Source organism: Balaenoptera borealis, assembly GCF_965194805.1.
Source record: "Balaenoptera borealis genome assembly, chromosome: 2".
Lineage (NCBI taxonomy): Eukaryota > Metazoa > Chordata > Mammalia > Artiodactyla > Balaenopteridae > Balaenoptera > Balaenoptera borealis.
In genome coordinates this window covers 165,835,438-165,860,899 of record NC_138867.1, presented here as the reverse complement: position 1 = coordinate 165,860,899, position 25,462 = coordinate 165,835,438, and the positions used below count along the sequence as shown (strand labels likewise).

Genomic DNA, 25,462 nt, shown 5'->3' with positions numbered 1-25,462 from the left:
CCTTGTGCCCTCCTTCTGCCCTTCCTGCTGCTCCTTCACGGGGCTGGGAAGTCCAAGATCCTGCCCCTGGGCTTTGCCTACTTGAGGCCCCACCAGGCTGGGTGCCTGTCACACGTTCCCACTGAACGCTTACGGCTCATCCCATTTTATGCACGGGGAAGGCGACTTAGGGACTGAGCTCGAGGCCCCCGGCGAGGCCTGCCGAGGCTCAGAGACCCCCCCCTCGAGTGCGGGAGCAGCGGCGGGGTCACCGGGGGGCACTTCCCCGGGAGGGAAACAGCAGCGGCCGGGAGGGCGAGGCCCGTGGTGCGTCCCGAGACCAGGGCCGGGGCAGCACTAGGCGAGGCGAGCACAAACCCGGCTCCCGCGCGGCGTTGTCTAAGGAACTTCGCAGAGGTGGAGAGCCCGCCAGACTCGTTAGCCCACTTAATTAAGGAACAAACTCGAAACGGCCCACCTTGGGGGCGGGGCCGCGGGGCAAACAGTAGCTCCGAGTCGCGCTCTGCCATGGGCGGGGCCCGCGGCGGGGGCGGGGCTTGGGCGGAGCCGGGACCACCCCACCCCCACCCCCCGCCCTCCGAGCAGTGTCTCAGAGTGAGTGCTGGCGGGCGCCATGGCCACTGATCCTCGCGGGAAGGCCGCGACTCTGGCCCTGAGGAGGCGGCTACTCAGGTACCGAGACGGCGACGCGGGGCGGGGGGCGCGCACAAGGCACGCACGTCCGGCGCGAGCCTACAGGCCCCAGCCCCCGCGGCCTCGCGCGGCCTACCCCGGTTCCGGCGCCTCTGGCCCCTGAGACCCAGCCGCGCTCAGCCTGTCTCGGAGGTCGCATCCCGCGCCTCCCCCGCAGCGTCTTATCCACCCCCGCAGCCGCAGCCGGGCTCCTGGGAAGGCCTCGCCCAGTGGTGGCCCGCCCTCCGGACCTGGGCCCGGCTCGGGAGTGACCCAGGAAGGGACTGAAAGTCCAGACGAAGGGTGGGGTGGGGTGTCGGCTCACAGGCAACCTTAGAGAAAGTCTGCCCTTGACCTGTGTCTGAGGGGCTCTCGGTGGGACGTGGGGCATGAGGCAGCCTTGGACTAGAGCTTGGGGCTGGCCCCCAGCAGGGCAGCAGGCTTGGCAGGCAAGGACCCGTTTAGGGCCGAGAGCCAGCCACCAAATGGTGGTGCCCTCCTCACTCATCCCAGCAAAGAGACGCTGCCTTCGGGAGCCCGTGTGGGTCTGGAGCAGTCACCTTTTCCCGGGACCCAAGCGACTCAGTGGGCACATGTGGAAATGAATGAAGCCACATAGCCTTCAAATGACTTAAGAAACGATTTGTTTTAGCAACTTCTTACCCCATCCTTTTTCTCCTTTCCAGCCACCTGTGGAGTGGGGGGAGTGGAGGCAGGGACACAACAACTTGCCTTTCAAGCTTTTGTCCTTTCCAGAAACTGGGAAAGGGTAGGGGGAGGCCTGTGATGGGTGGATTTCTCCCTTCCGGTCTTCAGACATGGCTGTCCATTCGTTGTCTGTCCCCACAGCAATTCCTGCAGACTCTTTTTTCCTGAAGATCCTATTAAGATTGTCCGGGGCCAAGGGCAGTACATGTACGATGAACAGGGGGCAGAATACATCGACTGCATCAACAATGTGGCTCACGGTCAGTATCATACCTCAAGATGGGGCAGGAAAGGATGCCAACACTGTGAACCTGGTCCAAGGGTGATCCTGAGGTTCAGAGAGGTACAGAGAACTCAGGTTCTGCTTAGCCAGCATCCATGTGCAGAGGAGACCCAGTCTTTCTGGGGTAGCTGTAGAAGTTTCCAAGCAGTAGCTCTGCTAAATCAGCAGGAGTCAGAGACCTAAGTCTAAGGGTCCACTTCCATTTGGGACTGATGGTGAGCTCAGAGAACAGCAGTCGGCCCAGCCATGGCCAGCAACCCAACAGGACCCTGGCCGAGCTCTGGCAGTCATGGCAAGGCTTCAGCCCAGGTGATCATCTCAGGTCCTGGACAAGGAAACTGAAGTAGGAATTCAGTTATCCAGATGAGGCCACCAAAGCTGGTGGAAGGAAAGGGAGTCCAGTGACTCAGCAGGGAAATTGGAGGTTAGTAGAGTTGAAAGCAGGGGCTCTAGTTCCAGACTGCCTGGGTTCATATCCCTGTCCTCCACTTGCTAACTTTGTGGCAAGTTTAAGTCTCTGTGCCTCAGTTTGCTCATCTGCAAAATGAACATGATAATACTTGGTATGCACCTCCAGTTGTTTTGGGGGATTAAGTGAGTTAATTCATTTAACTTGCTTTGAGTGTGCCTGGCACTTGGTGAGCACCCAGTCATCTTCATTCTCTTATCATAATCCTTGGCCATTGGCCATCATTACTTCCAGCCCCCCTGACTGGTGAAGTCAAGCCACTGACGACACCCCTACCCCCTGTCCATCCCCCAAATCCCACACCCCTGTCTTTGTCGAGCAGAAGGCCTCAAGAAGCTTCCTAAAGAACATGGGTTTTCGAGATCAGGTTTCTGCCAGAGAGAACTTTGCCTTCTGCCAGAAGCTCAGGGACTCCTTTCTAGGTCTCCCTTTCCAGACTGGCACCTCTGTCTCGCCCCCTCTGTCTTCAGACTCCCATCTTTCCTCTGTACCTCTCCCTCTATAACTGCATCTCCTCTAGTTGGGTTCACAGATTGGGGCTGGGAGAGGCCCGGAGGGATTGGCTGAGTGGGGCCGGCTGTGTGATGGAGGTGGCCCTCTTGCAGTTGGGCACTGCCACCCTCTCGTGGTCCAAGCAGCACACGAACAGAACCAGGTGCTCAACACCAACAGCCGGTACCTGCACGACAACATCGTGGATTACGCACAGAGGCTGTCCGAGACCCTACCGGAGAAGCTCTGTGTGTTTTATTTCCTGAATTCTGGGTAAGTGCACTGTGGCCAGCCCCCAGCAAAAGGATGAGACAACGATGGAGAGATTTGCTCACATGGTCATAGCATCGTGTAGCCGACGGGGTGTGGGGAGAGGCAGCCCTCAGTGGGCCAGGCACCCACGCTTCCTAGCTGCAGGCCCCGCTGCTTCTCTGTCAGATCCACTTTCCTGTTCTCTTTGTAAGGGGTGCCATTACCTCTCTTCTAAGATCATTGTTGGGGCTTACCAAGGTAATATGTTCCTTTATTTCTGCTTTATGCATACACAGGCACAGTGCTGGGAGCTACAGCCAAAATCCCTGCTCTGTAAGGAACAGAAACATCAAAGATGCTTCAAAGAAATACAAAATTACAAAGAGGAGTCATTGTCTGGAGAAAAACTACAGAGAATAATGAGGCATAGAAGCAGTGGGGTGACCTGGCCTGCTCTGAGAGGATCGGGGAAGGCGCCCCTGAAGGAGTGATGTTAGGCTAAGAGCTGACTAGGGGATAGCTAGATGAGGAGGAAGGTAGGGTGCTGCCCGCTCCATTGGAAGTGTTCTTGTCAAGGTCACCACACGGAACAGCCTGTGCAGAGGTCCTGTGGCAGGAAGAATATTTGCACCCCAGCACACATGAGCTGAAAGGCAGCCAGTGATGGAGGGCAAAGGGTGGGAGCCTGGGGACACTGAGGAGGGAGGCAGGGCCCGTCACCCAGGGCTTTATTGGTCAAGTGAGGAATCTGTGTATCCTAAGAGCATTGGGAAGCCATGAGAGGGTTTTAATCAGGTAAGTGATGTCATCAGGACTGGAGGAAAGCAAGAATGAACACCATTAGGCACCAGTCTAGTGGCCGGTGATAGGTTATGCTACACTGGGAGTAGCAGTGGAGGCAGAAATGGCAGATGATGGCGTGTACACAGAACCAGCCCAGTGTGCCTGGGAGAGAAAAGTACAGAGAATTATGAGGCATTGAAACAGTGCGGGGACCTGGTCTCTTTGCTGCCTTTGTCTTCCTGTCTCTCAGTAATATTGACTAAGTTACCACTCTCTCTGGAAATGCTTTCTGATCTTGCTTCCAGAACATTTCATGCTTCTGGTTTTCTGCCAGCTCCTGGCCACTCCCCCTATCTCCTATGCCGATTCTTCCTACTCTATTCCTCAGGGCTGCTCCTCTCTGAGCCCTCTGCCTTGCTGACCTCATCCATTCCCGTGTATTACATATCATCCATATGCTGGTGACTCCCAACTTTGTATCTTTTTTTTTTTTTAATTATTTATTTATTTATTTGGCTGTGCCAGGTATTAGTTGCAGCACGCGGGATCTTCGTTGCGGCGTGCGGGATCTTTAGTTGCGACGTGAGATCTAGTTCCCTGACCAGGGATCAAACCTGGGCCCCCTGCATTGGGAGTGTGGAGTCTTAACGACTGGACCACCAGGGAAGTCCCCCAAATTTGTATCTTAAACCCAGATGTTTCCCATGTGTTCCAGCCTCAAGGTTCTAACTGCCCACTTGACTTTGGAACAGGTCTAACATCACCTGTCCAAAAGACATCAGGAGTTGATCGTCGGGCTTCCCTGGTGGCGCAGCGGTTAAGAATCCGCCTGCCAATGCAGGGGACACGGCTTCTATCCCTGGTCCGGGAAGATCCCACATGCCGCGGAGCAACTAACCCCATGAGCCACAACTACTGAGCCTGTGCTCTAGAGCCCACGAGCCACAAATACTGAGCCCGCGTGCTGCAACTGCTGAAGCCCGCACGCCTAGAGCCCATGCTCCGCAACAAGAGAAGCCACCGCAATGAGAAGCCCGCGCACCACAACAAAGAGTAGCCCCCGCTTGCTGCAACTAGAGAAAGCCCGTGCGCAGCAACGAAGACCCAATGCAGCTAAAAATAAACAAATACAATAAATAAATTTATTTTTTAAAAAAAGAAAAGAAAGAGTTGTCTTCACTAACACCTGGTGTGGGACCATGGCACTGGCTCTCCCTGACATTCTCAGGCACCTACCCCAGACTTTCCCAAGAAGACCGGCCCTCCCTCACCCTATCTGTCCTGGCAAATGGCAGCACCGTCTGCGCCTCTGCTCAAGGTAGAAACGCACCCTCCTCCCAGTCCTGCATCAGGCTTGCCTTGTCTGTCTCCAGGTTGTCTCCTAACCCCATCCACCTCTCTGTCTGCGTGGTCACCACCTGCTCTCACCTTCGTGTCCTCCTTCTAGGTCTCCTCACTTGCACTTTAATTCCCTTCTACTCCATTATATACACAGAGAGGCTTCCTTCTCATATGGGAGCTGAATCATGCCCCTTCTCTGATTAAAACTTTTCAGTAGCTTCACATGGCACTGAGAAGAAAATCCAGGCTCCTGCAGCCCTGCCTGTCTCCCCACTTCCTCTCTCATGCTGCCCCTGGCCTCCCTTGTCTTCTTGTGGTTCCCTGAGCAATTTTCCTTCGCAAGGTCTTTGTGTGTGCTGCTCACTCTGCCTAGAAACTTCACCCTCAGGACTCTACAGGTGTGGCCTTAGTCTGTTCTGGCCGCCATAACAAAATACTATAGACAAGGTGGCTTAAACAGAAATTTATTGTCCCACAGTTCTGGAAGTCAGAATCCAAGATCAAGGTGCTGGCAGATTTGGTTTCGTTGAGGCCTCTCTCCTTGGTTGCAGGTGGCCACTTTCTCACTGTCTTCACATGGCCTTTCTTCCGAGCATGCACACCCCCGGGTGTCTCCCTGTGTGTCCAAATGTCTTCTTACAAAGAGACCAGTTGTATTGGATTAGGGCCACCCAGGTGGCCTCATTTTAACTTAATCACCTCTTTAAAGGCCCTGTCTCTAAATACAATCGCATTCTGAGATACTGGGAGTTAGGGCTTCAACACATAAATTTGGGGAAACACGATTCAGCCCATAACACCCCTTATCTAAGATAGGGCCCCACCTGGTTCTCTCGGCACCCTGTGTCCATTGTAGCACTTACCAAATGATCATTCTGTCTTTGTTTTTTGGCTTTCATGACACATAGCAGAATGTAAGTTCCAGGAGGGCCAGAGCCTGCCTGTTTTACTTACTATTTTCGCCCCCAGCTCCTAGCACATTGAAGGCATTTGATAAATATTTACTGAATGAATAAGTGAATGACTAATGAATGGTGTCCTAAGAATCTTCTTGCTGCTGGAAGGGCTCCTCCTTCCCTCCAGGTTTCTCTGTAGAAAGCAGTTATCCTGGAGGGAAAGCCCTTGGACAGCTGTCCAAGCAGTATCCACTTTTTCTGTCATAGGTCAGAAGCCAACGACCTGGCCCTGAGGCTGGCGCGCCAATACACAGGACACTGGGACGTGGTGGTATTAGATCAGTAAGTGCCATTTCCAGAAGCGTGGGCCTGCTGCTTATTGGGGATCAGTGAGGCTCTGATTTTGGGTGCCTTGGGCAGGAAAGATGAGGAGCCTGGGCCTGGAGAGGATCATGAGGACCTGGCCACAGAGACACCCCTCACACACACACCAGGCGTCTCTTTCCCCCTGGCGTCTCTTCCGTGGTGGCAGCTTCTGGGGAGCAGAGAATGCTTTATAAGGTGGTGAGAGCTGGTCCCACATATTAGGTATTAACACTGTTCCAGGGACTTCCCTGGTGGGCCAGTGGTTAGGACTCTGCACTGCCAATGCAGGGGACGCGGGTTCAATCCCTGGTCGGGGAACTAAGATCCCACATGCCGTGTGGCACGGCCAAAAGATAAAAAAATAAAAAATGTTCCAACAGTAGCTCCCATTGTACTGAGTATCTGCTGTGCACAAGACCCAGGCCCAGGGTTAGAGCATTATCACATTTAAGGTTCATTACAACCATGAAGGAGAAACACCACCCCCCCAACTTTACAGAGGAGGGAACTGAGCCCAGAGATTTTAACGATTAGCCACCGTTACATAGCTAGTAAGTGGCCTTGGAGGAAGGCTTGCTGACTCCAAGGCCTGTGCTCGTCCCTGGCCCTAGGACTCAGGCTGTGTCTGAAAGGTTGGTCTTCCCTGAGTGTTTCCTTAGGTGGATAGACAGTTGTCAGGGCCAGGCCAGGGAGTACATGACACCTGGGCCTGAGCCCACTCTCCCCTCTCCTCCCCAGTGCTTATCATGGTCACCTGAGCTCCCTGATCGACATCAGCCCCTACAAGTTCCGGGACCTGGATGGCCAGAAGGAGTGGGTCCACGTGGTATGCACTGCTCAAGTGGGCAACAGGTCGGTGCTTGCGCCTCAGCCTGGGTGACATGGCGCTGTCGCTCCCCACAGGCACCTCTCCCAGACACCTACCGGGGCCCCTACCGGGAGGACCACCCCAATCCAGCTGTGGCCTATGCCAGCGAGGTGAAACGTGTGGTCGGCAGTGCACAGGAGAAGGGCAGGAAGGTAACCACATCCACGCAGGTCTGGTCCAGCAAACAGCAAATGTTGCCAGCCCTAGACTGGATCTTGGGAACCCTGAGAGAAATTGGAACCAGTGCCTGCCCTTTGGGGGTCTAGTAGGGGGATTAAGTGCTCAGCAGAGAGTTTAGGTAGAGATATGTCCTGGGCGTTACTGGACTCCGGGGGCCCAAGCTGGACTGGTGTGTGTGTGATGGTGGGCCCGTGGAGGGGGTGCTGCCTGATTTTAGTAATATAAGGTGAGTAGGAGTTAGCCACTCAAGGCGGGGTCGGGGGTAGACAAGGAAAGGCATCCTCAACAGAGTGGTGGCCTGTGCAGGAACCATGTGAGTATGGGGCCAGGCTGAGCCGGCAGGAGATGAACCTAGGGAAGCAGGCAGGACCATAGGCCCGCGGACTGCAAGTGCCCCTTTAGCTGAGGGGCTAGAGGCCATGGGGGACCTTTATAGAGTTTTAAGAGAGAAGGTAATAGGACCAGGGGATGCACTTGAATGGGGCCAGTCTGAGGGCAGGTGACATGAGGAGGCCCTGTTGGCCCGAGTGAGCAATGGGGAGACCCACCCAGGGCAGCGTAATAGAGATGGATTCTGGGGCAGAGACAGGAGAGATGTGTCATACCCTGGAAGAGCAGCAGCCACGGCAACAGCAGAGGGGAGGCAGCTGGTGATTGGTGTGAGGGCTCTCTAGAAGGCTTTGCTGAAGGAGTGACAACGGAACACAGGATATACAGCAAAGACAGGCCAGAAAGGTTGGCAGAGCCAGATCCAGGAAGCCTGGCCCATGTATTTCAGATGCTCTGCACCTACTTATATAAAACCAAAAGAGAGATTGCTGTGGTGGCAGCATGGGTGGGTGACCCGTTTCCCACCCCGTCAGTCCTTCCTTCATCCCAGCAGTAGCCTCTGAAGCAGCTCCAAGGCAGAACACAGTTTGGAAGTCATTGCTGTAAGCAAAAGGGTCAGTGAAGGGTTTTAAACAGGACAGTGATGAGCTCAGTGTCTACATTGAGGCATCACCCTGGTGGCCAGTGGAGGATGGATTGGAAGAGGTGTCCAGTTAGAAGGCAGGAGGCCAAGGCAGAAACTGGCAGATCTGCCAGGAGGCAGGAGTATCCAGCGGGGAGGGGAAGGAGTGGGTGCAAAGATGTTACAGGGATAGAGTCAGAGGCTGTGCTGACTGACAGATGAAGAAGGAGGCTGGATCAAGGATGGGGCCAGATTTCTGTCCTAGTTGGGAGGGATGGGACTCACCATATGGGAGAAGGGAAGGAACAGGCTTATGGGGGAGAAGTCAGTGGATTTCATCTGGAGCATGCTAAGTACAGGGGGTCTGGAGGCATCCAAGTGGTAAGAATTGGTTCAAGGCCTGAAAAAACTATGTCACAGACCCTCAGGTGTGATGTGGAGCCTAAAGTGCGGACGGTAACTCATCATGTTTGGAGCCAGCCCTGAGCCAGCATCAGCGGACAGGCTCAGCCCGCAGCTCAGCCCCTCCGCAGTGCCGTTCCCTTCTCCTCCACAGATTGCAGCGTTCTTTGCTGAGTCTCTGCCCAGTGTGGGAGGGCAGATCATTCCCCCTGCGGGCTACTTCCCAGAAGTGGCAGGGTGAGTAGGTGGGAGAGGCTGCCCCAGGGTGGGGTTTGCCAGCCTTTGTTCCAAATTCCAACCTCAGCCTGGCCTGTTTGCCAGAATTGTCAGACAAAGCCCCTGAAGAAATAGTGGCTCCAAGAAGGCCAGCTATCTGCATAAGGTCCCCACCTTACTGATGGCAAAGCCAGGATTCAGAGTCCCAAGACCTCCCAGCTCCTGGTCTGCTCCCTCTCGCCAGAATCCCCCATCAGCCGTGTGTCCTCTGCCACAGGCACATCCGCAGGGCCGGAGGGGTCTTTGTTGCAGACGAGATTCAAGTGGGCTTTGGCCGAGTAGGCAAGCACTTCTGGGCCTTCCAGCTGCAGGGGGAAGACTTTGTCCCCGACATTGTCACCATGGGCAAGTCCATTGGCAATGGCCACCCTGTAGCCTGTGTGGCCACAACACAAGCTGTGGCGAGGGCATTTGAAGCCACCGGCGTCGAGTACTTCAACACGGTGAGTGAAGGCTCCAGGGCCAGGAAGCACCATGGTGGCTTCTGTACAAACAAGGCCACTACTACTCACTAATTTTTTTGTAAATATAGTTGTTTTATCATAAATATTACAGTAAATATAAATAGATATAACCCATATAAACAAAAGCTCTTTGGCTTCCTCACAAGTTTTTGAGAGTGTAAGGGAATTCTAAGACCAAAAGTTTGAGAACCACTGCATTATCATTCGATTCTAGTTTTTTCAAATCTTTTTGTTAACTTCTGACTTACTGCCACTTACTCTTTTGATACTTATTCTGTAAAATGTGTTGAGGTGATCTGGTACGCGATTGTTCTGCATGTCCTTGGGAAATTGTGGGTTCTCTAAATGTTGTTTGCCAGACTCTCTGAATGTCTCTTAGGTCACACTTGTTAATTGTGTTGTTTGAATCTTCTGTATTCTTACTGGATTTTTTTTTTCCTACTTAACCTATTAATAATTTAGAACTGTGTGTTTAAATCTCACACTATGATGAAAAATCAGTTTTTTTCTTGTAATACTGTTAATTTTTGCTTCATATATTGTGAGGCTATTAAGTAATATATATACTACTTAATAATATTAAGTAGTGTATATATATACTTTTGGTTTTTTTTGGCCACGCTGCTTGGCTTGCGGGATCTCACTTCCCCGACCAGGGATTGAACCTCTGCCCTCGGCAGTGGAAGCATGGAGTCCTAACCGCTGGACTGCCAGGGAATTCCCAGTATATATATTTTTTTATTTCTGTATGTTCATTGGGAATTGAATCTTTTTCTTGATTGAGGTATAATTGACATATAACATTATATTGATTGCAGGTGTACTACGTAATGATACAATACTTTGTGTGTATGTATATATGTGTGTATGTATATATGTGTATATATGTATATATATAGTGTGATCACCACAATAAGTCTAGTTAACATCCATCACCATACATGGTTACAATTTTTTTTTTCTTATGATGAGAACCTTTAAGATCTATTCTCTTAGCAGCTTTCAACTTACAATACAGTATTATTAACTACAGTCACTATGCTGTACGTTACGTCCCTGGGACTTAATTATTTTACACCTGAAAGTTTGTACCTTTTGACCCCCTTCACCCATTTTGCCCACCCCCACCTCTGGCAATCACCAATCTGTTCTCTGTATCTAAAAGTTCAGAGTTTTTTGGGTGTTTGGTTTTTGGTTTTCTTCGATTCCACATATAAGTGGAATGATATGGTATTTGTCTTCTCTGTCAGATTTATTTCACTTAGCATAATGCCCTTAAGTTATGAAAGCATCTTGTTGCAAATGGCAAGATTTCCTTCTTTTTTAGGGCTGAATTTTATGTATATATATATATTCCATTCATCAATCAACAGATACATATCTTGACTATTGTAAATAATTCTGCCATGACTGTAGGGTTGCAGATAGCTGTTTAAGATAGTATTTTCAGTTCCTTCAGATAAATATCCAAAGTGGAATTGCTGGATCACATGGTAGTTCTATTTTTAGTTTTTTGAGTAACCTCCATACTGTTTTCCATAGTGGCTGCACCAATGTACATTCCCACCAACAATGCACAAGGATTCCTTTTTCTCCACAACCTTGCCAACACTTGTTATTTCTGGTCTTTTTGATAATAGCCATTCTAACAGGTGTGAGGTGACATCTCATTGTGGTTTTGATTTGCATTGCCCTGACGATTAGTGGTGTTGAGCACCTTTTCGTGTACCTGTTAGCCATCTGTATGTCTTCTTTGGAAAAATGTCTATTCAGATCTTCTACCCAATTTTTTTAAAAATTTATTTATTTAATTTATTTATTTTTGGCTGTGTTGGGTCTTCGTTGCTGTGTGCGGGCTTTCTCTAGTTGTGGCGAGTGGGGGCTACTCTTTGTTGACGTGCACAGGCTTCTCATTGTGGTGGCTTCTCTTGTTGCAGAGCACAGGCTCTAGGCGCACAGGCTTCAGTAGCTGTGGCACGTGGGTTCAGTAGTTGTGGCGCACGGGCTTAGTTGCTCTGCAGCATGTGGGATCTTCCTGGACCAGAGCTTGAACCCGTGTCCCCTGCATTGGCAGGTGGATTCTTAACCACTGCGCCACCAGGGAAGCCCCTCTACCCAATTTTTAATTGTATTGCTTTGTTTTTTGCTACCGAGTTACATGAATTCTTTATATATTTTGGATATTAGCTCCTTATCAGATACATGATTTGCAAATATTTTCTCCCAGTCAGTTGATTGCTTTTCATTTTGTTGATGATTTGCTGTGCAGAGCTTTTTAGTTTGATGTAGTCCCACTTGTTTATTTTTGCTTTTGTTACCTTTGCTTTCAGTGTCAAATCCAAAAAATCATTGCCAAGACCAATGTCAAGGAGCTTACCGCCTCTGTTTTCTTTAGGAGTTTTATGATTTCATGTCTTACATTCAAATCTTCAGTCCATTTTGAGTGAATCTTTGGTGTATGGTATAAAATAGTGGTCCAGTTTCATTCTTTTGCATGTGGCTGTGCAGTTTCTCAAGAATTGAGTCTTTTATCATATGGAGTAATCTTTTCCATTCCTAATGATGTTTTTGGTCTTAAAGTTTATTTTATCTGATATTATAAAGCTAAGTCAGCTTTCTTTTGACTATCAATTACCCAATGTATTATTTTCCACCCTTCTATTTTCAGCCTTGTGTGCTCATGCTTTAGGTGTATTTCTTTTAACCAGCATATATCTAGAATTTGGGTTTTTGCCCAAATCTGTTAATATTTGACTTCAAAGTAATGACTTTAAATTTAACGTAACTATTGATATATTTAGGCCTATTGCTAGCATCTTAATTTATAATTTCAGTTTACCATACTTTTCTGTGTCTTTTAATCCTTCCTATTTTATTTAAGTATCTGTATTACAAGTATTTCATCCCAAATTCCTTTCAGTGCAAGCCTTTATGTTGCAAACCTTCTGAGGTCTTCTGTGCCTAAGGGTATTTGTGTCAGGCCCTCATATTTAACTATTTTAGCTAAAAATAAAATCTAGGTCCTAGTTACTGTAAAAGTATATTCCAGGGACTTCCCTGGCTGTCCAGTGGTTAAGACTCCATGCTTCCACTCCAGGGGGCACAGGTTCAATCCCTGGTCGGGGAACTAAGATTCTGCATGCCACGCGGCATGGCCTAAATAAATAACATCAGTGCTGATGGATTCATTTAAAAAAGTGTATTCCATTGTCACCTTGCATGCAGTGTTGCTGTTAAAAACGCTGAAATCACTGATTCTTTTTTAGTTGAGATACAATTCACATACTATAAAATTTACTCTTTCAAATACAAATTCAATGGTTTTTAATTCAAGTACAATTCAGTCTTTTGTAGTATACTCACAAAGTTGTTCAGCCTTTATCACTGTCTTAATTTTCATTGTTGTAGTACATTTTCATCACCCCAAAAAGCAACTCCATACCCATTAGCAATCACTCCCCATTGCCTTTTCTCTACAAGTACTGGCAATCACTAACCTTCTTTCTGTCTCCATGGATTTGCCTGTTCTTGACATTTCACATAAATGCAGTCACACAATATGTGACCTTTTGTGTCTGGCTTCTATCACGTAGCATAATGTTTTCAAGGTTCATCCATGCTATAGCATGAATCAGTCCTTCATTCCTTTTTATGAATGATTAATGTTCCATTGTATGAGTATACCATGTTTCATTTATCCATTCTTCAGTTAATGTTTTGGTTGTTTCCTCTCCTTGGTTATTATGAATAATGCTGCAGTTGACCATTCAGTGTAGATGTTTTTGTATGGAATGTTTTCAGTTCTTTTGAGCGTATACCTTACCTATGAGTGGAATTGCTGGGTCATATGGCAACTCTTAAGTTTAACTTTTTGAGGAACGACAAACTTTTTCCAAGCAGCTATACCACTTTACATGCAACGTATGAGGGTTCCAATTTCTCCATATCCTCTCCAGCATTTATTTTTTCTCTTTTATTATAGCCATCATAGTGAGTGTGAAGTGGTATCTCATTATGATTTGCATTTGCCTGATGGCTAGAGGTGTTGAGAATCTTCTCATGTGCTTATTCACCATTTATATATATATACATATATATATATATATACACACACACATATGTATGTATATATATATATATATGTATCCCAATATATATGACATATATATTCCAAAGAATATATCCTTTGCACATTTTTTAATTGGGTTACCTGTCCTTTTTTGCTGAGTTGTAAGCGTTCTTTATGTATCCTAAATACTAGATTCTTACCAAATATATAATTTGTAAGTATTTTCTCCCATTATTTGAGGTGTCTTTTCACTTTCTCGGTAGTATCCTTTGAAGCACATAAGTTTTTAATTTTGATGAAGTCCAGTGTATTTTTTCTTTGGTTGCTTGTACTTTGGAGTCATAGCTAACAAACCATTGCCTAATCAAAGGTCATGAAGATTTACACCTCTGTTTTCTTCCTAGAATTTTATAGTTTTAGTTCTTATATTTAGGTATTGGATCCGTTTTGAGCTAGTTTTTAAATATGGTACGAGGTGGGGTTACTTAACTTTGCATATAGATATCCAGTTGTCCCAACACCTTTTGCTGAAAAGACTATTCTTTATTATATCTTATCCCATTGAATGGTCTTGGCACCCTTGTCAAGAATCAATCAACCAGGGCTTCCCTGGTGGTGCAGTGGTTAAGAATCCGCCTGCCAATGCAGGGGACGTGGGTTCGAGCCCTGGTCCGGGAAGATCCCACATGCCGCAGAGCAACTAAGCCCATGCGCCACAACTACTGAGCCTGCACTCTAGAGCCCACGAGCCACAACTACTGAAGCCCGTGTGCCACAGCTACCTAGAGCCTGTGCTCTGCAACAAGAGAAGCCACTACAATGAGAGGCCCACGCACCGCAACAAAGAGTAGCCCCCGCTCTCAGCAACTAGAGAAAATCCGTGTGCAGCAGCAAAGACCCAATGCAGCCAAAAATTAAATAAATGAATTTTTAAAAAAATCAATCAACCGTAAATGCATGGATTTTTATTTATTTATTTATTTATTTATTTATTTGGCTGCATTGGGTCTTAGTTGCAGCACACGGGATCTTTGTTGTGGCATGCAGGATCTTTCGTTGCAGCACACAGGCTCAGTAGTTGCGGTGTGGAGACTCTCTAGTTGTGGTGCGCGTGTTCTAGATCTAGCACATGGGCTTAGTTGCCCCGTGGCATGTGGGATCTTAGTTCCCCGATCAGTGATTGAACCTGCGTCCCCTGCATTGGAAGGTGGATTCTTAACCACTGGACCACCAGGGAAGTCCCAAATGTATGGATTTAATGGTTTATTTGTAAACTTCCAGTTCTGTTCCACTGATCAAAAATCTATCCTCCTGCCAGTTGCACACAGTCTAGACTACTATACTTTGTAGTATGTTTTGAAATCAGGAACTGTTAATCCTCCAGTCTTTGTTCTTCTTTTTGAAGATTGTTTTGGCTATTCTGGGTCCCTTGCATTTCAATATGAATTTTCATAATCAGCTTGTCAATTTCTACCAAAAAAGCAGCTTGGAGTTTGATAAGAGATTGCATTGAATCTGTAGATCAATTTGGAGGGTATTGCCATCTTAACAGTATTAAGTCTTATAATCCATAAACATGAGATATCTGTCCATTTATGGAGGTCTTTAATTGTTTTCAATCATGTTCATAATTTTCATTGTAAAAGTCTTTTTTTTTTTTTGGCCGCACCACATGCAGGATCTTAGTTCCCTGATCAGGGATTGAACCCACACCCCCTGCAGTGGAAGCACAGAGTCTTAACCACTGGACCTCCAGGGAAGTCCCTGTAAAAGTCTTGAACTACTTTTGTTAAATTTACTCCTAAGTATTGTATTCTTTTTCATGCCTTTATAAATGGAATTGTTTTTTTCATTTCACTTTAAGATGCTTCATTGCTGGTATATAGAAATACAATTGATTTTTGGATATCGATCTTGTATCATGCAACCTTACTGAATGCATTTATTAGCTCTAATAGTTTTTCATAGATTCTGTAGAATTTTCTGTGCACCAAATTATATCATCTGTGAATAGAAATGGTTTACTTGTTCCTTTCCATTCTGAATGCCTTTTATTTCTTTTTCTTGCCTAATTGCCCTAGAACCTCCAGTACAAAATGGCAAGAGTAGACATCTTGTCTTGTTCCTAATCTTAGGGGAAAACATTCAGTCTTTCACTGTTAAGTATAATATCAGCTGTGAGTTTTGCTTAGAAGCCTTTTATCAGGTTGAAGAAGTTCCCCTTTTTTCCTAATTTGTTGAGAGCTTTTATAATGAAGGCCGTTGGGTTTTGTCAAATGCTTTTTCTTCGTTTATTGTAATGATCATGTGATTTTTTTGTCCTTAATCCTATTAATATGGTTTATTACATTATTTGATTTTCACATGTCAAACCAACTTTACATTGCTGAGATAAATCCCATGTGATCATGGTGTATAATCCTTTTTATATGTTGCTAGATTAAGTTTGCTATTGTAATTTTTGAGGATTTTTACATCTATGTTCTTAAGAGATATTGATGTATAGTTTCCTTGGGATATCGTTATCTGGTTTTGGTATCAGGGTAATACTGGCCTCAAAGAATGATCCAGGAAGTGTTCATGCCTCTTCTATTTTCTGGAAGACTTTCTGAAAGATTGGTAGTAATTCTTTCAACGTTTTGGTAGAATTCACCAGTGAAGCAAGCCATCTGGTTCTAGGCTTTGCTTTGTGAGGATTTTTTTATTACTAATTCATTCTTTTTACTTGCCACAGGTCTATTCAGATTTTCTATTTCTTCTCGAATCAGTGTCAATATTTTTTATCTTTCTAGAAATTTGTTCATTTCATCTAAGTTATCTAGCTTGTTGACAGACAGTTGTTCACATTATTCCCTTATGCTTCTTTTTACTTGTATAAGATTGGCAGTGATGTGTCCTCTTTCATTCCTGATCTTAGTAATTTGACTCTTCTTTTTATCTTGGTCAGTCTAGCTAATGTTTGTCAATTTTGTTGATTGTCTCAAAGAATCAACTTTTGGTTTTGTTGATTTTTTTCTATTGTTTTTCTATATTTCTATTTATTTCCACTGTAGTCTTTATGATTTCCTTTATTTTTGCTTTGGATTTAGTTTGCTCTTCTTTTTTATACTTTCTTAAGGTGGAAATATTCATTTGAGATTTTTTTTTAACAGAAGTATTTACAGACATGAAGTTTTCTGTAAGCATTACTTTTACCACATCCCATGAGTTTGGGTTTGTTGTGCTTTCTTTTTAATTTATCTCTAAATATTTTTTAATCTCCCTGTGACTTCTTTGACCCATTGTTTGTTTAAGCATGTTATTTAATTTTCACATATATTTTTAGTTTTTCAGTGTTCTGTTATTTATTTCTAGCTTCATTCCACTGTGGTGAGAAAGATACTTTCTGTGATTTCAGACTTAAAATATATTAACACTTGTTTTATAGCCTAATATATAGTCTATCCTGGAGAATGTTCCATGTGCACTCGAGAAGAGTATTTATACTGGTTTTTTGAAGTGGAGTGTTCTGTATAGATCTTGGTGTATAGTGTTGTTCAAGCCTTCTACTTTTTGGTTGATCTTCTGTCTAGTTGATTATTATTGAAAATGAGAGACTGAACTCTCCAACTATTCTTATTGAATTCTGTAGTTCTCCTTTCAGTTCATTTTCTGCTTCACGTATTTGGGGGCTCTGTTGTTAAGTACATATGTATTTGTAGTGGTTATATCATTTTGATAGATTGACTCTTTTATCATTGTTTTCCTGTGTTGCTAATAACAATTTTAATCTTGCAAGTCTTTTATGTCTGATATTACTAGAGCCACCCCAGCTCTCTTGGTTACTGTTTGCATGGCATACCTTCACTCTCTTGCTTTCAACCTACTTGTGTCTTTACCAGTGCTCTTTATTTCTTCATATGGATTTGATTTACTGTCTGATGTCCTTTCATTTCAGCCTGAAGAAATACTGTTAGTATTTCATGTAAAGTAGATCTGCTGCTGACAAATTTTTTTCAGTTTTTTCATTATCTAGAACTACCTTAGTTTCTCCTCTTTTTCTCTCTTTCTTTCTTTCTCCTTCTTTCTTTCTTTTCTTTCCTTTCTTTTTTATTCTGCACCACGCATCTTGTGGGATGTTGGATTTTAGTTCCCCAACTAGGGATTGAACCCGGGCCCTTGGCAGTGAGAGCACAGAGTCCTAACCACTGGACCACCAGGGAATTCCTGTCTCCTTTATCTTTGAAGGATACTTTTCCTTTATATAGAATTCTGGACTGACAGTATTTTTCTTTCATCACTTTGAATAGGTCATCCCACTGCCTTCTGGCCTTTAGGGTTTCTGATGAGGAATCAGCTATTAATCTTGTTGAGAATCTCTTGTACATGATGAGTTGCTTCTCTCTTGCTAATTTCAATATTCTCTCTTTGTCCTTTTTTTTTTTTTAGGTGTAATTGACAGACAATATCATATTAGTTGCAGGTGTATAATATAATGAGTCAATATTTGTGTGTATTGCAAAATGATAACCACAATAAGTTTACTTGACATCCATCACTGTAAAGTTACAGTTTTTTTTCTTGTGATGAGAACTTTTAAGGTCTACTCTCTTAGTAACTTTCAAATATACAATACAGTATTGCTTGTTTGTTTGTTCTGGCAGTGCTGTGCAGCACGTGGGCTCTTAGTTCCCTGACCAGGGATCAAACCCAAGCCCCCTGCAGTGGAAGCACAGAGTTTAACCACTGGACCACCAGGGGAGTCCCCAGTATTATTAACTATAGTCACCATGCTGTACCTTACATCCCTGTGACTTATTTATTTTATAACTGGAATTTTTTTACCTTTGACGACCTTCACCCATTTACCCACCCTCTTTGTTCTTGTCTTTCAGTACCTTGGTTATGTTGTGCCTAGGTATGAAACTTGTTTATTCTACTTGGAGTTCATTGAGTTCCTTGGATGTTTAGATTGTTTACTAACAATCTAATCTTGGTGTTTAATCAAATTTAGTAAATTTTTGACCATTGTTTCTTCAGAGATTCTTTCTGCCCCTTCCTCTCCTCTCCTTCTGGAATTCTTATTTTCTTATTTGCATATGTTGGTATGCTTCTGTTCCACAGGTCTCTGAGGCTCTGTTCATTTTTTTTATTCTTTTTTCTTTCTGATTTTCAGACTGGACAGTCTCAATCAACATATCTTCAAGTTTGCTGATTCTTTCATCTGCCTGATTAAATCTGCTGTTGAGCCTCTTAGTGAATTTTTCATTTCAGCTACTGGGCTTTTCAACTCCAGACTTTCTATTTAGTTCTTTTTTATAATTTCTATTTCTTTATTGATATTCCAAATTTGGCAAGACACCATTTTCATGCATAGCTTTTAATTCTTTAGATATGGTTTCCTTTAGTGTTTAAGCATATTTATAATATCTGATTTAAAGTCTTTGTCTAAAAAAAAAAGAAAAAGTCTTTGTCTAATAAGGCCATCATCTGCGCTTCCTCCAGAACAATTTCTATTGATTGTATCCACACCCCCCACCACCACCACCCCATATATGGGCCATGCTTTCTTCTTTCTTTTCATGATTCATAATTTTCTGTTTAGAACTAGACATTTTTAAATAATATAATGTGGCAACATTGGAAATCATTTTCCCTCCTCATGGTTTGTTGTTGATGCTTTTTGTTGTTGTTGGTATATTGCCTTTTCTGAACTAGTTCTGTTATGAACTAGTTCAGAACAGATAATTATGTTATTATGCTAGTTCAGCATCTTGGCCAGGCCACAATTCTAAACCAAAGATGCTGTGGGTAGAACACACAACCTTTTAACGAGTTCACAGTTGATGATATACAATAAGTAGCCTCAATCCATCCCCTGTGTCCATCTCACACATAATTTGCTTTGGGCATATCAGAAAGCTCCCTCACAGCAAATCACCTAGGAAGCTTTTTATGATCACAAGTATGAGGTTCTGCAAGCAAATTTTCAAGATGGTCTACAGGATACCACTGCATACCCATTAGAATGGCTGCAATTAAAAAATGCAACAATTCCAAATGTTTTTGAGGATGTGGAGCTACTGGGATTTCATAGACTAATGGTGGGAATGTAATATGGTACGACTTTGGAAAACAGTTTCACGTTTTTTATATAGTTAAATACACATTTATCAAGCCATCCAGCAGTTCCACTCCTAGGTATTTACCCAAGAGAAATGAGAACGTATGTTAACAAAAAGACTTGTTATAAATGTTTATAACAGTTTTATTTGTAAATAGCCAAAAATCAAAATAAGCCCCAAGGGTCTATCAACAGGAATTTGGATAAACAAATTGTAGTGTCCATACAATGGAATACTATGCAGCCATAAAATGAACAAATTACCAATACACACAACATTATGGATGAATTTTAAAAACATGTTGAGCAGAAGCCAGGCACAAAAGGTTACATATTTTGTGATTCCATTCATATGACATTCCAGAAAAGGCAAAACTATAGTGACAGAAAGCAAGTCAGTGGTTGCCTGGGCCAGTAGTGGATGGGAGCACAAGGAACTTTGGGGAATGATGGAAATGTTTTGTATTTTCATGGTAGTGGAGGTTCCACAGGTATATACATTTGTCAAGTCACACTGAACTATATACACTTTAAATATATGCAGTTTATTGTATGTAAACTATACCTCAATAAAGTTTTGTGGTTTTTTTTAAGATAGTTAAAAAAAAAAAAAAGATGGTCTGCAGGAGACCCCCTTCCTTCTGACTCTGCAATGCAGGTCCTCAGACACCTGCAGGGCCAGGTGGAGGAAGTGAGTCAAAGCACTCAGGGTGCCTGAAGGGGACAGCTAGTGCCAATGTAGCCAGATAGGTTAGGTTTGTTTTAAGTCAGACATATTTTTGTGTTAAGTCTCTTCTTAAGACATTAGCACCTAATCCAAAACTTTTAATTATGCTACACAAGCCAAACAAAATGAATCCTCAGGCCGCATTTGGCTCACAGGCAGCTTGTGCTCTGCGCCCTAAAATCTGCCTTGGGCTTAGCCAGCAGCTGTGAGCTGGAACCACACAGAGTGGCTTTTCCTGGGTGTGGCTCTGGCATGCTGCTCTTGACCCTCCGTGAAAGAGGTGATGGGCAGTGCAATGCAGTGGGTCTGAGTCCAGTCCATGAGGTGGGGCCCTGAAGCCTTTTGACAAAAAACAGCAGTGTGGGTGGGAATGCCCAGTACATCCTCTCCTCTGATGTTTGCATGTTCTTGGGGATCCTATTGCACCCCTGGGGGTACTTGGCCTGGATTACAGTCACATTAGCACCTGGAAAGGTGGGACAAGCCATGGGGGCCTCAGGAGAACCCCATTTACTGCCCAGCATGCTGAGCCCTGAGGGGTTCAGGCCCGTGCTCATCACTGCCTTTGCAATGTGTGTGGCAGTTCTGCCGCCCTTCACAGTCCCTGGGGCATGGCCCACTCTGCTGAGCACCTGACATGCTCTTTGTCCCCTGGCTTAGTTTGGGGGCAGCCCAGTGTCCTGTGCTGTAGGGCTGGCCGTCCTGGATGTCTTGGAGAAGGAGCAGCTGCAGGCTCATGCTGCCTCTGTGGGCAGCTTCCTAATGGAGCTCCTTGGACAGCAGAAAGCCAAACATCCCATCCTTGGGGACATCAGGTGAGGCTCAGGGTAGCAGTCACCACCTGCCAGGGGCCTGGTGTGGTTCCTTCACTCACCTCATCACCACCTGAGATGGTGGGAACTTTTATCTCCACTCCACAGAGGAGGAACTGAAGCACCTACAGGTGCTGTTGCCCAAGATGGCATCTCTGGAGGGAAGAGGGGGGTGAAGCCAGGATCAAACTTTCCTCTATCCACAATGAGGGCCCCTCACCATCACAGTTACTTCCTGGAACTGTTTTACCACCCTCCAAGGGTTCCTACAGCTCTCAGCCTCCCCAGGAGGCAGAGGTGCAAGCCCTGGTGGGCTTTCTGACAGGGGCTTGGCCGAGGCCCAGGCAGAGGGTGAGAGCAAGGGCCATGGTCCCTCAGGCCTGGCCTCCTGAGATGTCACCTTCTGCTCCAGGGGCGTTGGGCTCTTCATTGGTGTGGATCTGATCAAAGATGAGGCCACAAGGATGCCAGCAACTGAAGAGGCTGACTATGTGGTGTCCAGGTATTTTCTCTTGGAACAACTTGTTTCTACGGCCCTGACTGGGAAAGAGCTCCCCTCTTGCCTCTCCCGGGCACGCTGGGCCCACACAGGGTTGACTGAAGGAGGCGGCTTTTAGCCTCTGGGTTAGAGGGCTGCCAATCTGTGCACCCCTTTGACTGGGCTCTGCGGACAGAGAAAGCGGCCCTATCAGCTCTGTACCCAGTGCCTGGCAGCAAAGGCTTCAGATGGGTGCGGGCCATTCCCAGTCTGAGCAGACACTTCTGCCAAGAAAGCCAAAGCTGCAGGAGCTCTCAGACCCCGGCAGCCCCAACGCTGCATTTCACAGCCCCAGGCTGCCCGAGGGAAGCAGCTTCTCCAGAGCCACACCTGGGATTGTGGCAGAACCAGACTCCCCATTCCTAGAGGGTTTTCAAATAGGACGCCTGTTCCTTGTCCGGGTGGGGAGTGTCTGGATGACTCAGCAGCTCAGGACTCAGAAGCCCTCGCTCCCAGTTCTGGTTCGCATGTTCACTTGAACCCCAGGCATGACCCAAGCCCCAGGACCCTTTCCCTTCTTTAGTTACTTCCTTTTTATTTCCATTCCTCACTCCTACCCCCTTCCCCCACCTTGGAAAACCCATCTAGTGTTTGATGAGTGTCCTTATTCAAGTTGTGAAATGTGCATCATTCTGTTTCGAATTCACATAAACAGTATTGATGTAAAAATCGTTCTCCACACGGTTTTTGAAGCTGACCCCTCCTACGTGGCTGCCCAGCCCCTGCCTTCTCTCTGCTGGTTGGGCACATCCACCAGCTCACCCACCCCTTCCCCCAGGGAGCCTCAAGACTCAGAAATTCAGGATGATCTGTGGGAAGGAGGGAGTCAGATCCTCAGCCAAGCCTGACCTCCTCCACCTTACAACCACCCCTGTGGTTTCTCCAGTTCAGTGAAGAAACAGGAACCAGGTGGAACAGTGTTTCAGTGGCAGTCACCTTGCTAAAGGCAGAGCTGTATTTAAAGTCCAGAACCTGATCTTTCTAGCACAGATGTTGTCAGTGCCAGGAAGACTAGGATGCGAGAAAGGAGCCAGGGGCAGGCTGAGGACACCCTGCTCCTGACAAGACTTACATAAGAGGAATAAATAAAAAAGAATTGGGGGGGGGGGGTCAGAGAGTGTAAATACAGTCACATCAGACCCCTTCTCTCAGAGGCCAAAATACCTTCCTAGGTTAAAAGTGTAAATGTGGAATATTAAAAACAATTATTAGATACCAATGATAATGTTAAATAACTTCCAAAAAGAACTGGAAATTAAAACTGGATAGTCCTGTCTGGGGTTACAACATAACCTGTGGGCAGAGTAGAGAAAGGGTTGGCGGGGAAGTTAGAAGCTAGGTGAGGGCTCCATGGGGTCACTGTACTACTCTGTGAATGTTGGACACTTTCCATATAAAAAGTAAACCATATGACGTCACATAAACCATATGTTAAAATGAAAAATGCAGGCACTCTTGCTGTCCACATTGTAGCCCCGTGGCCAATCTCAGCTTGGCTTCAACTGGGGCTCCAGGGATGGATGAAGCAAGACCCCTGCGGGGGAGGGGCGGGCGGGCGGGGCAACAGGCTCAGGGCCAGATGCAGGGCACCCCAGACAGGGGCCTCTGATGCTGGGCCATAATGTTGGGCAGGAGTTTGGCAGGGGGTGGCCAGGGCTGTATCCTAGTGGGAACTGGCCTATGGAAGGTTCTGAGGGCAGTGTGGCTGGAGTCCCGCCCACGAGGCCAAAGCCAGGCTGAGGAAGGTCTGAAAGGCCCATGTGAAGTGCCCTTGGCTGGTGGGCAGCAGGCCCTGCTGTGTCCTTGTCCTATCCTTGCAGGCTGAAAGAAAACTACATTTTGTTGAGCACCGATGGCCCCGGGAGGAATGTCCTGAAGTTCAAGCCCCCGATGTGTTTCAGCTTGGACAACGCACAACACGTGGTAGCAAAGCTGGATGCCATCCTGACAGGTGAGCCTGGAGACCCAAGGGGCAGCTGATAACTGTCTCTAGAACCCAGCCTGGAGCTAGGACCTCCCAGCATGCCCAGGGACAGGGGTGCAACAGCTGAGCCAGGTGTCCTCTGAACAGTGCAGGGAGTAGGGAGCTGAAGAAGTGGAGGCCTCCCCTATTTCTGCCTGTTCCCCCCAAAAATCTGAGCCCTGGATAGGTGGGAACTGAGCCACCACCCATCCTGCCTGGGAAGGCACCAGTGTGGCATGCAGGACAAGGGAAGCAGGGCTGGGCTTTTAAGCCCAACTATCAGAACTAGTGGGAGATTCCACTGTGTCCTTAAAGCCTCCCTGAGATGTAGGTAGCAGGAGCTTTTCTTTTTTCAGCTGCTAAGTGGCTGAAATGAGATTTGCACCCTGGACTGATTCAACACAACATGAAATCCCTCTGCACATTCCTAATCATTTAGGAAAGTCAAGCTCTCCCCTAAATCCACTTACAAGGAAATCTATAATTACCAAATTGGACACATCTATGCACTGAGGCCATGTTGCATGTACAGAGCTCAGTGGGGGACCCCAAAATAGGCAAAATGCTATCTTCCTGGTAGGTATCAGAGCAGCCCAGCTACAACCACCCCCACCCCACCCCCAGGCCATTTCACTGCTGTCCCCAGGTCTCTAGAGCTGAGGCCAGTCCCTACTAGACACAACTGGAGGTGGTACGGAACCTGCCGGGGGAAGGGAATGTCTTTTCAGGAAGCCTGCGGAGGAAAAGCTGACTGGGCACAGAACTGGCTTGGAGTTACTGTATAGAGGGGACTTCAGTTGAGCCTGGAAGCCTCAGGAAATCTGAGGGCTGGTTTTGTCCTCTTGGGAAGTTGTTGCTAACCCTGTGGTGGCCTGTACACATGGGTAAAGGGTGGGATGTGGGCTTGGACAGGCCAGTGGGCCCAATCTCCACACTGCCATCCAAGAAGCCTGGACACTGAAGGCAGAAGTCTTTAGCAGAGGAGAAATGCTGACCATCTTTTTCAGACATGGAAGAGAAAGTGAGAAGTTGTGAGACACTGAGGCTCCAGCCCTGAGGCAGCTCTGCTGAGGGGTGTCCTCTAGGTAAGTGGCCTTACTTCTTGTTCCTAGAGAACCAGAACTGGGTTCCTTATCGTCCATTAGTAGCTCCTTCAACATTCTTGTTCCAAGTGATGTCCCCTTCCCACAGGTTAGTTTTAATACTGGGAGGCTCTGGCTACCTTGGGCTTTCCCCATCCCCCACCCCTGAAAAATCTCCAAAGTACTTAAGTTTGCATTTGATGGCTGAGAAAAGAGTATAGCTATTTCCTCCCTTCTCCAGCCGGTTCCTCTATGGGAGAGCTTCTGCCAGGCTTTATCCACCTGCAGCCCCCAGCCAAGTGCTGTGTCTTACAACTAGCTATCCTAGGCCTCAGCCACTAGACTTGGGGTGCTCCAGTCAGGCCAACAAATAGGCCCTGCCACAGGGGGCTGTTAAAACCAGGAGGGGCACCATCTTGCCCAGATCCAGCTGGCCCTTTGTGTGTCTGCTCTTGTCTTTAGGTTCACACTGTCTTTGCTGGGAGAGAGAATCCCATTTCCAATGGCAAGTCAAGACAGGTGTTCCAAGGTGCTCCAGATTCGAACTGCCCTGGGGCAGTGTCCCCACTGAGGGTGGTAACCCTCATTGTACTTCACCCCCTTGAATAGCTGCCCAATATCTGAGCCACTCCACTTTCTTTAAAGGGGCACAAGTCCTAGGCAGGGCCAAGTCATTAAAAGAAACTAACCAAAGATGTGGAGAGTGTGTGCTTATGCCTGACAGGATGCAGTTAGGTGGTCTTGGAGGATACTGGAGCTCTGGG

The 25,462-nt window shown here is 46.4% G+C and overlaps 1 protein-coding gene across 4 annotated transcripts; it reads left to right on the top strand.

Annotated features, from left to right (window-relative positions):
• The first annotated feature begins 536 nt into the window (after positions 1–536).
• On the top strand, positions 537–25,391 carry PHYKPL (5-phosphohydroxy-L-lysine phospho-lyase). Of its 4 annotated transcripts, XM_082379420.1 has the most exons (13): positions 537–672; positions 1,522–1,640; positions 2,738–2,897; positions 6,164–6,238; positions 7,001–7,088; positions 7,166–7,282; positions 8,819–8,901; positions 9,158–9,383; positions 20,964–21,118; positions 21,528–21,617; positions 23,474–23,604; positions 24,624–24,701; positions 25,161–25,391. In XM_082379420.1, the coding sequence occupies exons 1-12, from the start codon at positions 614–616 to the stop codon at positions 24,671–24,673; spliced, it is 1,353 nt and encodes a 450-aa protein (XP_082235546.1). In that variant the 5' UTR covers positions 537–613; the 3' UTR covers positions 24,674–24,701; positions 25,161–25,391. The 4 variants fall into 4 exon arrangements, with proteins under 4 accessions (XP_082235546.1, XP_082235545.1, XP_082235547.1 ...); XM_082379419.1 differs by having other exon boundaries at positions 24,624–25,391; XM_082379421.1 differs by lacking the exons at positions 7,166–7,282; positions 8,819–8,901 and having other exon boundaries at positions 7,001–7,114; positions 24,624–25,391.
• The last annotated feature ends 71 nt before the right edge of the window (positions 25,392–25,462 follow it).

Bases quoted from the DNA above. Each gene is read 5' to 3' on its own strand.
- PHYKPL (XM_082379420.1), top strand. From the start codon at position 614: ATGGCCACTGATCCTCGCGGGAAGGCCGCGACTCTGGCCCTGAGGAGG. The intron at 7,283-8,818 runs GTAACCACATCC...TCTCCTCCACAG, and splicing joins CACAGGAGAAGGGCAGGAAG to ATTGCAGCGTTCTTTGCTGA. The intron at 21,618-23,473 runs GTATTTTCTCTT...CTATCCTTGCAG, and splicing joins GCTGACTATGTGGTGTCCAG to GCTGAAAGAAAACTACATTT.